The sequence below is a fragment of the Dendrobium catenatum genome, unplaced genomic scaffold (genome assembly GCF_001605985.2).
Source record: "Dendrobium catenatum unplaced genomic scaffold, ASM160598v2 fragScaff_scaffold_847, whole genome shotgun sequence".
Taxonomy (NCBI): Eukaryota; Viridiplantae; Streptophyta; class Magnoliopsida; order Asparagales; family Orchidaceae; genus Dendrobium; species Dendrobium catenatum.
The window spans coordinates 6,815,512-6,830,975 of record NW_021319309.1 but is presented as its reverse complement, the minus strand read 5'-3'; the positions used below and the strand labels follow the sequence as shown (position 1 = coordinate 6,830,975).

The 15,464-nt window shown below is 36.1% G+C and overlaps 1 protein-coding gene across 1 annotated transcript in view; it reads left to right on the top strand.

The window, feature by feature from the left end:
• Positions 1-11,306, top strand: part of LOC110101513 (aminoacyl tRNA synthase complex-interacting multifunctional protein 1) — a 23,263-nt gene extending 11,957 nt beyond the window's left edge. Inside the window, exons 5-12 of the mRNA XM_020829435.1 lie at positions 537-602; positions 1,053-1,163; positions 2,235-2,455; positions 2,526-2,616; positions 2,736-2,804; positions 8,903-8,994; positions 10,600-10,663; positions 10,886-11,306. Of these exons, the coding sequence (XP_020685094.1) occupies positions 537-602; positions 1,053-1,163; positions 2,235-2,455; positions 2,526-2,616; positions 2,736-2,804; positions 8,903-8,994; positions 10,600-10,663; positions 10,886-10,990 (819 nt within the window). The 3' untranslated portion in view covers positions 10,991-11,306. The remainder of the gene's footprint in view (positions 1-536; positions 603-1,052; positions 1,164-2,234; positions 2,456-2,525; positions 2,617-2,735; positions 2,805-8,902; positions 8,995-10,599; positions 10,664-10,885) is intronic.
• The last annotated feature ends 4,158 nt before the right edge of the window (positions 11,307-15,464 follow it).

Genomic DNA, 15,464 nt, shown 5'->3' with positions numbered 1-15,464 from the left:
CTTCTTGCAATTTTCTTGTTTCAAACTTCTTCCAACCTCGCCTTTACACAACAAACATAGATTGAATCTAGAACTCACGGAGAGATCTAGTTCTCCCTTTGAACTCACTAAGAGATCAAAGGGAAAAGAGGGTGAAGAACTCACCAAGAGATCTCCTTGCACACACTAAGAGAACACATAGTAGTAAATTTTCATTCATCAAAAACTAAATTATTACAAGAGAATGGCCATATAAATAGGCCTCACAATGACAAAGAAAAACAAAAGACTAAAATGCCCCTCGGGCTACATTAACGACCAAATACCCCTAAGGGCAAAAGCGGAAAAACATACAAAACAAATAAACTACTACATAAAATGATGAAAATAAAGATCATGATCGTAGTCATCGATCTCCGGCATCTCCTGATGGTACATGTGTCGCAATCTCTGACGATGTCCTCATCAGACCATTTCTAATATTTTCTAACCAATTATTTTTTTATTCATTCTGTAACCAATTTCACCAATTATTTCCATGTGATTTGTGGATACAGAACAATGAAGATTTTGGTGGAGTTTTTGATATGATTGTGGTCAACAAAGCCCCATTTGAACATTTTGTAAGTGGTTTTTCGCTGTTGAATTTGGTGGTTCCATTCATTGCATTTAAGTTTTGGTTATCTTGATTAAAAATGAAAAAGTGCTATTTTTTAATTCAATTTATTTTTTGAGAAATTACTATCTTCTAATGGTGCCTCACTTTTGCACTGCACTGCATTATTCTCCTTTTCTTCCTCTTAAACCTGTATTTGTTATGTGCTACATCATTCAATCAGGGTTTCCTTTCTGTAGGTTGGATGAAAGCTTTTTCATTTTTTTTTCCAGGTTAAAGGTTTCCATGCCAGTGCATTATAAAGCTTTCTAGCTAACTTTTCTCAAATTTAAATCTAAGCAAATATTATACGAGCCTTTAAATATGCATAATGTGATGCATATAGGTACAGTGAATCTCATTGTATCCCAAATAACGGATTAGCATGATTTTTTCCCTCTTTGGGTCTCTTTTGCAGTGCTCAATAGACACATTAGATGCCAACCAGACCGCCAAAAAAATGTCTCAGACCACAAAATCTGTGGAGAAGTCAGAAGGAAACATGAATTTGAAGAAAGATCTTCCAGAGGTACTATGCTGTTTGAAATTTACTTGCATTGAACTTGTTTATTGTTTATTCCGTACCCACAATACCCTCTATTAGCATGACATTTTTGTCCTTCACAAAATTTCCTCCTTTGCATATATTTCTTTCTGTTGGCTGAAATCAAGAGTTTTCTGTGCTAGTTTTTGTATTTGTATTATTCCTAGACTGGTACTTTGGTATCCTGTACTTGTAGGATTAGATCACTGTCAATGGGAAAGTTGTTCTGTGGGTATTTTTTTGTCTGTTATAGGAATATTAGACATCAATGCAGTCAACTTATCAAGTTCTTTTTATATTTTTTTGGTTGGGTACGCTAGTCTTGAGATCCTTAAATGGTCGGCACTTCTCTGAGTTATCACTTTTAAGAAGCTCAATGGCACTTCTTGAGATCCATAAATGGTCAGCACTTCCTGAGTTACCACTTGTACGAAGCCCCATCTCACCTCCCGCATCTTCAAGAAACTATAAAGTGCTTGAGGGCATTGATGGATGTAACCGATGACTAATATGATCATTTTTACTAGATTATGTTATGTGGGTTGTTTGTACTTCCAAGTTGCACAACCATCTGTACTTTTGTTTCAACGGTTCATGCTATTCGGGAAATTTAGCATTGTTGTTGGTGATGGTGATGACGCGGCTTTAAGTTGAAAGCATTGATGGTTTATTTTGGAGCTGGTTTTCCTATTTGCTCACTCCTTCTCAATCTCTTTCCCTCCACCTTTGTTTTTCTTATTGGTGCTATTAGAAGAAGTGACGTCTTTAAATGAGCTTTTCTGTGATTACTAGCGATCTCAGTGATGTGCAGCAGAGCACTGCACAATTAAAAGTTAAATCCTCAATATGATAGCTTACTTTTCAAGGATGAAGAATGAGCAGAGCTTGCTTTATCCCATTCCTCTTTATGTATATGTTATTTTGATGAGAGAATTCGATATTTTCTTTTATGCAAGTTATGTTATTTCTTCATCCCTTATTAGTTTCTTTCCTTTACATCACATTATTCAAATGGGTAATTATTGACACAATTCCTTGATGGCCGCCATTTTCAAGAAAAAAGCACCTGTTGATGATAAAGCCTCAATTGATTCAAATAAGGTCATTAAAGCCGCTGTTGTGAAAGCTGCTACAGAATCAACTAAGAAAAACACAGAGGAGAAAAAGAAGCCTTCAGAGAAGGAGTACTCTGAAAAGGATATAGAATGCTCTATTACTATTCTTAATGTACAGGTAGGTCTTATTCGCAAGGCATGGAAGCATCCGTCTGCAGACAGGTATAGTTGCTTTAACTTTTTTGTTTATTCACATATTATCAAGCAAGTGATATTTGTCAAACTACCACAGTTTGCTTGTTGAAGAGATAGATTTGGGAGATAATAACCAACGCCAAGTAGTTAGCGGACTTGCCAAGTATTATAGTCCAGATGACCTAATTGTAAGCGGAAGACTGTCATAAGTATTGATACATTTATGCCTTTTCTGACTAAAAAACAAACGTTTTATGCACTGTTGATCAAGATCTTAAAATAAATTTGATTTGATTTTCTTACACAGAACCGCCGTGTGGTTTTAATCACAAATGTGAAGCCCGGGAAATTGCGAGAGGTGATGTCCTCTGGATTGGTATGTTTAGTTTTAATGATTTTGGTGGTTTTCTTTTCTTTGTTCATAATTGAACTTCGTGTTATATTTTTCATGCACTGAACAAATCCGTTACTAAGTTGCTATTACGACTTGTATGCAAAATGTTAACAGGGCATGTGCATCATCATCACCTATATTAGCCTCTTCTCAACTATTTTGGGTGGACCGTGTTAATCCTCCATTATTTTCTTATTAAGCCCTATATAACGTGATAGCCCAATTTTTTGCAATTCTTTTTGTATAACTTCTGATCAGTTATGCTTTACTCTTTTCTCTCATTCATTCTTATTAATTCTTTTACTCTCTTTATTGGTACATTTTCTATCATCCATTGTACTTGCTCAAACCTCATAAATTTATTTTTCACCATCTTCAATAGGTTTAACACTACAATCCCTTTAGTATTTGCCATTTTACACTCTATTTTCTTATTTTTTCACATTTTCACTTGAACATTATTATTTTAGCTACACTCCTTGTGAAACCTTTCTTGTCCAACACTTTGCTTGTATAAACTTATTGCATCATTAAGTTTGTGCTCTTATTATATCATAGACTATTTTATTGAATGAACTAATGATATTAGGTGGTTACGTTTCCTCTGAGTCATTAATATTGTTAAAGTAATCACTCTTATCACTATCTCCAATTTTGTATGAAGAGAAATCCGTGATGCCCCTTTTCTAAAATTTGTGTTTGTCAATTATGTTTGTTTGATCATCTAGTTTTCCTGTTTGTCAGACCCCATTTGCGCCAACACAAGGAAAAATCTCCCCTATCTCATATGCCTGCTTTTGCCACCTGCAAGCCATATGCACTTTAGTTACATTTACCTTCACTTTTTAATCTACATCATTCTTGCCATGGATCCAGAGATTTCGCAACTTCCTACACCATTTAAAGCGATCATTTCCCTCACACTCATTTACTTGCATGCTTATTTGTGACAAATAACTTCGGATAATCTACACCCATGATGTAGCCACTATTTTCTCATTATTTTTCAACTTCAAATCAACATTCATCATTATGTAAAGTGTCACACAATTGTGCCGCTTTGTATGTTGTCTCCATGCCTTCTCAACCCATTCTCTAATTGTCAAAAAAAAAAAAAAAAGCCTTGATATTGATGAATACATCTCTCTTAGTTTCAGTTCAATTATCATTATTGATGTGTTGTGCGGCGTTCACTCTTAAGTTGATTTGTGTCTTGCATCAACAAGGCACAAATAGTAGCCATTGCCACTATCAGCATGATATCTAAGGCAATCAATCTTTGAATGAGTCACATTCAATTTCATTCTAGTGGTTTTTTTAATCACATTATGCTATAAAATGTCTAAATGCACGGATCATTATGTATTTGAGAAGTATACTGATAGGAAATACTTGAGTTCGCAAGTAACCCTAAGGTAATACTTGAGTTCGCAAGCAATCCTAACCCAAATCGATATGCAAACAGCAGTGAAATGGCTGTTTGTAGCAGGAAAAACAGCAAAAACCTACTGTCTACAGCAGGAAATCAGCACAAACCAGGGAAAACCGTGAGAAGAATCGATGCAAGACTTGTATTCCACTAGAAGATGCAACAAAATAGAAAAGATACAATTGATCCTCAATTCGAGAGGAGGATCGATCTCTCTCAAATCTCTAGACGCCGCTAGAGCCCAAAGAAAACCTAAATCTAAGAGATCTCAAATTTCTGTCAAATTCAAGATACCCAAACCCTAGGAAAACCAACTATTTAATGCATACAAATCAAAAGGAATTCCCTAAACAGTCCCTACATTCAAATTTCTCTCTTAAAACCCCCAAAAATCCTTCCTAAAACGCTCTGTTTGAGCGGACGGCCCGCCCGATCTCCGCAGGAGGCGGAGATTACGCCTGTTCGCGAATTGCCGGTCCCGTGCGGATCGGCTGGACCGGTCCAGTGGACCGGTCTAACAATACTTCCCTCCCAAAAATCCACCTTGTCCTCAAGGTGGAGATATGCTCGTGTTCCGGTGGAGGTGGCCATCCTTGAGGTGACTGAAAATCCTTACTGTATTGCTGAATCAAGGGCTGCACTGATAGAGAAACATCCCCTCGCTCTTCCAATCTGATTGCATCCAATATGTGTAGTCCCACCAGATAATCTTCCCCCACCTCTTGTACGTCCCTAACCATGGTCTTAAGTGATGTGATGGCTTTGGATAGCCCTGTATCTCTCCTTATAACCACCCTTCTCCCATCCACCATTAATTCCATCGTGAGTGCTCCCCAATTGTCCTTGGTTTCCCCCAAGGTTTGCAACCACTTCATCCCCAGGATGACATAAGTGCTTCCTAATTCTAGTGGGAGAAAGTCCTCCCTTACTTGAATCCCATGGATGGTCAACACCACTCCTTTACAGATTCCCTGACCTTTATCCACATTCCCTGTACCCATCATCACCCCATAACAACCGGTGTTCACCAATTTCACTCCCAGTTGGTTGACGACCTGAGTGGAAATGAAATTGTGGGTAGCCCCACTATTAATTAGCACCACCAACTCACGGCCAGCAATCTCTCCTTTCACTTTCATAATATGACTCGGAGTGAATCTCACTACAGAGTTCAGAGAGACTTCTGTCACATCCAGGTGCAACTTCTCCTCCTCTTATCCAGATCTGCTCCCACCTCCCTCCTCGTCTTCCTCGTCTTCACAGACAAGGAGAACCTGAAGAGTTTGGTCCTTGCACTTATGCCCTGGCATGTACTTCTCATCACATCTGAAGCACAACCCCTTTGTCCTCTTATCATGCATCTCCTTCTCTGTCAGCCTCTTGAAATTTTCCCCACTCCCTCCTCCTACTGGCTTCTCCCGGGTGGTCTCATTACTGTTGCCTGATGCAGGCCCCTTAGGTGCTAGAAGAGTGGTCGTTGTCCTGTAAGAGCCTCCTGAGCAGTTTCCTCAAGCCCCTCTTTCTGCTTTCTTCTGATCTTCTACCAACTTCGCCAGCTCCATAACCTTCCCTAGGTTCCTCGGCTTCAGCACCCTGACCGTTGTTCGTATATTCGGTTTAAGCCCCTTCATGAAGTTCCCTTCCAGGGCTGACTCTGAAATGTGATCCAATCTGCTAGCTAAGTACTCAAATCTGTCGCGGTAATCTGCCACAGTCCCCTCCTGAGTCAAGGCAAAGAATTGCTCATAGAAGCCTCCTCCCCCATCGGCTCGGAAACACTCCAATAAGCAATCTTTGAACTCTCTCCAGCTCCGGATAGGCTCCCTCCTGTCACGCCACTGGTACCATGCCACGACTTTTCCTTCCAAACACAATCCCGTTGTCAGCTTCTCTTCCTCTGTCAACCCGTTGACAGCAAAGTAACGCTCCACCTTATAGATCCAGCCATGGCCGTCTTCACCCTCAAAGACGGGCATCTTCAGCTTCCTCACTCGTGGGTCTCCCCAGTTTCCCCGGTATCCTCCATAACCTCCCATTCCTCGAAGGGGAAGAGTTTCCCAAGTGTCTCGATCAACCCTCCGACGATTATACTCGAATCCCTCTTCATACTCTCCTCTTCTCCCTTCAAAATAATCACCTCGACGCTGAATTCCTTCAAATTCAGCACCTCGACGATGATGTTCCTCCATTCTTTCATCAAAAATAGCCCCTCGACGCTGAATTCGAAAGAATTCAGCACCTCGGCGATGACATTCTTCCCTTCCCCCTTCAAAATCAACATCTCAACGCTGGATTCTTTCAAATTCAGCACCTCGGCGATTGAATTCGTCCCTCCTTCCGACCAAATCAGCCTCCCATAGGTCGTATCCCCTACTCATCTCTTCTCTAGAAAGCGGTTCTAGAGGGGGCATGTCATTCTCCTCCTCCAGAATCTCCACCTCCGAATTCCTCCTCCCCCATAACGGGTTCGGGTTTCCTCCCATGCCATGGCCATCGGTGGTCTCTCGTACTTCAAATATCGCCGGATTGGTCTTCATTTCAAGCAATTTCTTTAGCATCTCTTCCATCACGGGAAACTTCCCTTCCATCCTTTCATTATTGGAGGTGAGTTGATTTTGAAAATCAAAGAATTTTCCCTCCAAATCTGATTTTAGTTGCCCGATCTCGCCTTCCAAGACTTCCACCTTCTTCCCAGCCATCTCTCTTCTCAAGAATCACAAGAAAATTTCCTCTGGAACAATAAAATCCGCTGAAATTACAGAAATCCAGCCGCCAATCATCCCAAATCGATGCTCTGATACCAATTTGATAGGAAATACTTGAGTTCGTAAGTAGCCCTAAGGTAATACTTGAGTTCGCAAGCAATCTAACCCAAATCGATATGCAAACAGCAGTGAACGGCTGCTTGTAGCAGGAAAAACAGCAAAAACCTGCTGTCTACATCAGGCAATCAGCACAAACCAGGGAAAACTGTGAGAAGAATCGATGCAAGACTTGTATTCCACTAGAAGATGCAACAAAATAGAAAAGATACAATTGATCCTCAATTTGAGAGGAGGATCGATCTCTCCCAAATCTCTAGACGCCACTAGAGCCCAAAAAAAACCTAAATCTAAGAGATATCAAATTTCCGTCAAATTCAAGATACCCAAACCCTAGGAAAGCCAACTATTTAATGCATGCAAATCAAAAGGAATTCCCTAAACAGTCCCTACATTCAAATTTCTCTCTTAAGCCCCCCAAAAATCCTTCCTAAAACGCTCTGTTTGAGCGGACGCCCGATCTCCGCAGGAGTCGGAGATTCTGCCTGTTCACGAATTGCCAGTCCCATGCGGACCGGCTGGACCGGTCTAACATATACATGTACAAAGTGCTTATTATCATAGTATCAATAATATAACTATGAAGTTTCAAAAAAAGTATGATTATGATGAATGTTAAAATATTAGAAATGACATTTCTTTGTTAGATTTAAATGAGAATTTGACTTTTAATAGGACACAATGGAGAAAAAGGATTCATGTAGCCGATCCCACATAGCTGGATAAAGGCTTGTTGTTGTTGTTATTGTATGATGAATGTTAAAATCACATGCTGACAAACTCATCTTATTAGATATCGTGCATTAGGTCTCATCAACATGTATGTTCACATCAGACTTATGGGCATTTTTTTATTATACTGATCATTAATCCTAGTATACCAAAGTATCATGTTTTTTCTCTTTCCACCAATTTTGAATAATATTACAAGTCACTCGAACATCTTTATCATTATCATCAACAAATTCAGCAAGATATGGTCGATACCCAATCTCAATTTTCAAACACATGACAAGCCTTAGAAGTTTCAAAGAAGCCCACAAGAAGCATGCTCGATTTATTCAAGATGCTCTGGATCGATTAAGATAAAAACAATAAAAAATGTGATGGATTATAAAGATCCTTAATATCAAACTGAAGTTGATTATGTGATTAAAACCAGACTAGATTAAGAGCTCAAACCTTCTATATTGATTGTCAATATGTTTGAGGTGAGTCCAAGCCGATGGAGTTCACTATTTTTTTTAATAGGCAATAAAGCAAATAATACCTTTCATGTAATGGCTAAGTAGTTTCGGTAAGTTTTAGGAACCCTGAGCCTACATATAAGGGTTCTAATATTGTATCGGAGAGGGCTGATTTTAGATATTGAATTGAATACTGATTTCCTCCTTTCTCTTCTTTCTACCTACTTCTCTGCTGTCTCTTTCTATTTTTTTTCCTTCTCTAATTAATTCTTCTTTTCCTTTAACCTCAGTTATTTGTTACCTGTTTACATCAGAAACTCAGGGTTTTTTATGTTAACCAATTTTTCGCTTGCAGCTCTCCTCTCCTTATTATTATGTTTGTTGAAGGGACGGAAACTTCGTTCCTTTTTTTTAAATTACATTGTCTTCTGGTAAAAGCAGACAGCAGTATTTTCTGTGTTATCTCCTTTTCTTCCTTTTATATTGAAATTGCAAACTCCATTGCATTTATAAGTGTCGAAGTTATTGGAAGTTCCTTCTATTTGTCCGTGAACCATTTACCTCTTGTTGAGACGTTTGGCTTAAGTTCCTTTTGTTAGATTAAGTTGGGAGTTTTTGTTAACAAAGTAATTTATTTCGCAGGTTCTTTGTGCTTCAAATCAAGAAAATACAGCTGTAGAGCCCTTAATTCCCCCAGAAGGAGCCAAAATTGGGGAACGTGTTTCTTTTTCAGGGTAAGTACATTATTTAATCATTTAGCATTACTTTCCAGCACACTGTTTAGCCTTTATATTTCTTCCTCTGCTGTAAGTGTACACCTCCTTTACCTTTTCACCATAATTGTCTATTATGTTCGCCAAATCTGTGTCCTGTGAGCTATAACTGTGAACCCTTTCCTACATTTGTTTTTGTGGAAGATTTTTATGTGACTATTATGGACTTGGGCTAAATAGTTAGTCGTATGAAAAAAAAATGCTTTATAAAATCGAGAGTTAACATTTCTTTTGTCTTCTGAACTTAGCCTCTTGTGTCCTGGCATGCACGTGTTGTTTACTTGATATTATAGTGCAACGTGGAAGTGGGATTCTTCTACCAACCTCACTGTCAGTTTTATTATTGTAAGCTAAATCGATGAAGCAAGCATTATTCATGTATACCAATTTCTTGTTGGAGGATAATGGTGACAATATGTTACTTCTGGTGGAAATACAATTGTTTAATTGTTTTAGATTTGCATTTTTTGTTATTGTGCGACTTGTTTATGTAGATTTGATTGTGGTATTGCTATTGGTGATTGAATGGACTTCCTAGTGTGACCAGTAGGTACTGAGAAAGTATTTGGATGTCTCAAAAGTTTGTTTTATGTAGTAGTCAGGTCCATATAGGAATTTTCCTGTTAAAATCATATTACTTCTTTACTAAACTTCCCCTTGATCGTTATGGAAAATTTTGCGAAATTTCTGTAGCAGCCTTTATATTTTATGTGGTTGTCTGTGGCTCAATAGACGGACTAAATGAATGGCTAGTAGGATGACCTTAGTTTTAAATACACCTAGACTGAAATGAACTTCCACATTTTTGGAAACTTACGGATTCAGTTGTCACATCGAGCCAAACTGTAGAACCTGTGTAATTTACCGTTGATCTAATGTTAGAAAACACTTGAAGATCTCAAGTGAAACCTAATAATATCGACAAAAACAGCGAGAACGATCAACCAAATCAAAAGAAAAACCGGAAAAACGGTAGTTTTCATTGGAATAATCAAACTAACGGAAGAAAATTAACAAGATAGAATTGATCTTCTATTCGAGACGAGGATTTATCTCTCCCAAATCTCTAGATGCCGCTAGAGCCCAAAAAACCCTAAGAGATCTTAAATTTCAGCCAAATTCAAGATGCCATAACCCTAGGAAAACAAATTATTTAATTCATACAATCCTTTAAAAATAAAAATAATAATGCATACAATCCAGAAGGAAATCTCTAAATAGTCCCTACATTCAAATTTCTCTCCTAACTCCCTCAAAAATCCTTCCTAAACAGCTCCGTTTGGAGAGGGCAGTTCGATCGGCACGTACAGGAGAGGCAGAACTCTTCCGCCTGTTATGCCGGGACCGGCTGGACCGGTCTAACATCTAATTACCATAATCATAAAGTTGTAGACAAAACTCCGAATGGCCTTCTGGGATTATCTATATTACCAATCTATTTTTGATTTGGTTGCAACTGCTTCATTAGTTGTAGTGGCTCGATCAAACAAGTTTATGATAGTCCCTCCTATGCATGCTTGTTATTGTCAGTATATTTTGCTTTATATATGGTATTTATTTTGATAGATTTGATGGGAAGCCAGAAGATGTTCTAAACCCAAAGAAGAAACAGTTGGAAAAGATTACCCCGGTATGTAAACTCTTCCCTTGTGTTTCCTTGATTGTTCCCGTTTATGTTGCACATCTTCCAATATGATTGTTGATTCTTTAATAAAAGAAAACAAAAATCATGATTTACTTCTTGCTGCGTTTTTATTCTTTTGAAAGAATCTTTTGACCGTTTTCCTAAACCGTTATGGATATTTTGAATTGTTACTGTGCCCATTCTCAAAAAACATTTTGGTGGATTCAGCATTTATACACTGATGAGAAGGGTGTGGCAACATACAAAGGGATACCTTTCATGACTTCTTCTGGGCCTTGCACATCTTCCATTACTAATGCAACCATCAAATGATCATACGATATTTCCAGGCAAGATCCAACCTGTGTTCATTAAAAGGTGCTCCATTACTTACAAACAGTTTATCAAGAAGTTGATGATCTTACATGTATTGGCATTTTTTTTTGGATTGTTGAGGCTGAATTCATAAAAATCATATTAATTTAGAAAAATCACAGTGAATTCAATCTCAGTCATCTAAAATAGATCGCAAGGCTGAGATGTGTTCAAGAGTTTTGTGTATTTCAAAGTAAATTTTCTCCTACAAGTTTGCAAAACTGATATTTGAATATTTGATAGTGATTGATATGTTTACCATTGTTTCTTGTTATAGGTATTGGAATTAACACAGCTTTAAATATACATAGAAACTGCTGATCAGGATATTGTGATATAACTTCTTCTTTTTTCAATAAATAATTATAATAATAGGTTTTTAGAAGTATTTTAAGCAATCTTCTGTCGTTTAAATGATATTGTTAATATATAATAATGCATCAATGGTGTATAAATATAATTATTAAAATCAGTGAAAAATAGAGACCTTGTCACTGATTCATTGATAACACTGCCGAAATATGGTGTTATTTGCATAAGCTGTTGGTGTTAAGCTTATACTCAATAAGGCGAGAAATTATTGTGTGGACATCGGACGGTTCAGAGACTAATTAGAATGCGTCATACCACCCGATACACAGAGGGATTATTTTAGTTATGGAGATAAGTGAAAATAGAGGATTCCAATGTACCTTTAGGGTTTTAGAATGAAATAAAAAGATTAAGAGAGAGAGAGAGAGCATTACCAAAATTTGAATAAAGACGGGTCATCAATCCGATTACTATGGTGACACACATCTCAAAATTAAGGTTTTGTTTGAGATAATTTTATTATTTTTTTTTGTAAAATTATTGTGGAGAAAATAATTTATTACAATTGTTGCAAAAAGTAATTTCTAGTAGAATTTTTTTAAAGCATTGTTATCAAATAGACATGTAGTCGTTGTTTCAAGAGCAAAATAATAAGAAAATTGTCCTAGATTAAGCCTAATTTGAATTAAATTGGGTTTCGAAATGCTAAATAATATATTTTGTGGTTAAAAGCCATAAAACTCTATTTGGAGTTATGAAATAAATATCAACTGAAATAGTTATTATAAAGTAATAATATATATTGTAGCTATAATTTATGGAAATACTTATGGGTTTTATGCTAGTGAAATAATTTCAATTGTAATACGCCACCATCTTGTGTGCTTGCCATCTCTATCAAGGTTAATGCTCCTTTTCTTAGGCCTCGTTTGATGCGGTATTTGTCATTATTTGAATATGCCGCTTATGCGGAAATGTTTTTTTGCATAACTTCATTATTTTTTATTGTTTTGAAAAGTTTTTTTGATATATGTTTCTCCGTTTGAGAACTCCATTTGCTCCACCATTGTTTTTAAAACTATCTTTTACAAAAGTTAAGGGATAACCAAATGAAGCCTTAAGTTGTTGGTCTCCCTACAATAAGGAGGGGAGGGCCTGTCATATCGCCGATGTTCTCTTGAAAAATTAAATGCCTTGAGGCTCCTACTTTAGCAATATAAGTTATATTATCATGAATTGCTACTAGATTTGAAAATATTTTTGTTAATGAAAACAGTGGAGTGTGTATGATGCTACAATGTGAGGGAGTTTCATCCAAAATTTCAGCAGAATGATTAAATTTTTATTTTCAAGCTTTTTTTTTTTTTCTAATTTCATTCAGCATTATATTATTCTTTGGAGAATACAAAAATGTATTGATTCATTTAGGACTTTAATCTTGAGTCCCATATTTGATATTTGTGGTATAAAAGATTTTTCTTAGGGGCTGTTTGGTTTAAAATAAATTGAGTGTAAAGTATTTTAAATGTAAATATTTTGAAAATAATGATGTTTGGTTGGATGAAAAAGGAATACAATAGAAATTTTTAGTGATTTTTTTTTTTCACTTTGTAGTTTATTTTTGATGAATTGCACTTGGCTAATCTTGAGTGAATTCATTTTTCATTACAAGCAAGCTGCATTGTTATTGTCGGCCATTGCAGCTCGTCGTGGCTGTTTCCAACAAATGTTGACCGTTGCCACCCGTTGATACAGGCCAACAGCCCAGCACGGTTTCCTTTGGTCGCCTCCATCGACCACCGACCACCACTGTCATTGTCGGCCACCAATCACCGCCATGCTTCATTTTTTTCTTCATGCAAAAAAAAAAAAAAACAACCACTAACATTTTATTTTATATCCATCCAAATAACTCAAATCATTTTAAATAAAATATTATTTTTATATATTCTTTTTATCTGCATGTTTTTCAACTAACTAGACAATCCCTCTCTGCATAATTAAAATTTATGACCAATCTTATGTTGCAAAAACCTATAATTGATTGTGTTATCTTTTAATATGGAAATAAGGTAGCTTTAAAAAATGAATAGCAAAAAAGCTACTCATTTTACAACAGTAGAATCTCATACTTTTATTTATTTTTTTATTTTTTTATTTTTATTTAAAAAAAAAAAGCAAAAAAGCTACTCATTTTACAACAGAAGAATGTCATACTTTTATTTATTTTTTTATTTTTATTTAAAAAAAAAGGTCTGCTTAAGTTCTTAGAGTTTGTTTTATAATGAGTAGAAATGTAGAATATTAATTTTAATTAATTATTTATATATTATTTCTATATTAAAATACTCATCATGACTAAATATTTATTTAGCCTACCATCATTAGCCAGTACTGTTCCCACTGAACCCACCCGGAGAACAAAGCCACACTCATTCGGCGAAATTTCACCCGCGTTTCTAAGAACTTTCCCGTTTGTACGATCCACTTTAAACAAACCATTCATTTCTTCTTTAATCTAAGTGATTAAATAAATGCGAATTATGTATTATATCTCGTCCGCAACCAAATGAATATTGAAAATGGTGTCGGTGGGGACATCACGTACGATGGATGGCATTCTTGCGCGGGGAAAGGCCACATGGGTACATGTGTTAAAGGGGTTAGGTCGGCTCCGTATAGAATTAAACAAATTGTAAGTGTCATTCTTGACCGAACCTAACGATTTTTAAAGATTATCAAAGAGATTTTAGAATCCAATTTCGTCAATATTAAAATTATTCTTTGAACAATAACAATAAATTAAAAGCCTTTGTGATCCCAACCGTGAAGGATTGCATGCATCAATGGATCTTAATCTGTTATTGTACGTAGTTTATCTTGATATGTTGGTTGAAAGTTTTGACTATCAATCAAGAGGTCTTGGATTCGAGTCTTATATATGTGATCGATTGATGTATATATTCGAGTTATATATATATTCGGGTGGTGCCAATTGCCTCTAGGCTTTAAGGTGGATCCTCCAATGCTTAGATTTTAGAAGACATAAACATCTAGCACGGGCGGCCTTCGTTTGGGGTGAGAGAGGAGCGGCATGGAAAACGAAAGCATTATCAATGTCGTGAGTCACGATTCACGAGAGAGGAGCAAAGGGGAAAACGAACCATTGATGTTTTTCAGGTGCCCAGAAAAAGAAGTCAGTGGCTTCTCTCAATTAATAAATAACTTTAAAAGAAAAAAATTACAAAAATTATTGCAGATTTCCTCGTTGGCAAACTTATTTATTTGTTAAGCCACTAAAACAATCAGCTTGAAGCCCGTTTTAACTTTCAGTTTTAGCTTTTAGCCAATACTTTAGAGGAGATCTCTCATCCATAATAGAAAGTCATTCCTCCCTTTCTCTTTCAATATTTTACTCATTAGTCTTTTTCTCTCTACAACTAAAACATTGCATAGTCAGGGTAGAAGGATTGAAGACTTGAACCGGAAAAAGTCTGTAATTTTTTTTAGGTGGGGCATGTGCCTCACCTATGTTCGTAAATGTATAAGTTGTAGCTCTCAAACTAAGGCAATACAAATATCTTTATTAATTATATATCATCTTCATGCCATTAATGCAACCTACCTTGAGGTTCCCTAACAAAGACCTATGTCTCAAGTTTCCCATGAAGTTCATAATGCCAGAAAATTACCAATTTTTAACTCTTTTTGAATTGTTACTGTCATGAATAGTTCTGATGGCATCAAATATATTTGGATATTAAAGCAAAATTTTCAAAGAAATTGACAGCTTGATGATATTTATATGCGTAAGAAATAATAGCCAGTAGAGATTTGTAGCAAATTTGTTTTAGATTGGGAACTAATATAATTTGAATTAATAGATGGAATATATATATATACATATATATTGCGAAATGTTTGCATATCTAATATTAAAATTTTTATATTTATTTATATATTGGAGATTTACATATATACTATGAGATGTTATATATTTGCATATATAATATTAAAATTTTATATTTATATATATAATATTTTTGAGAATTTGATCTTTAACAGGACATAATGGAGAAAAAATATTCATATAGTCGCCCCACATAATGTGATAAAGATT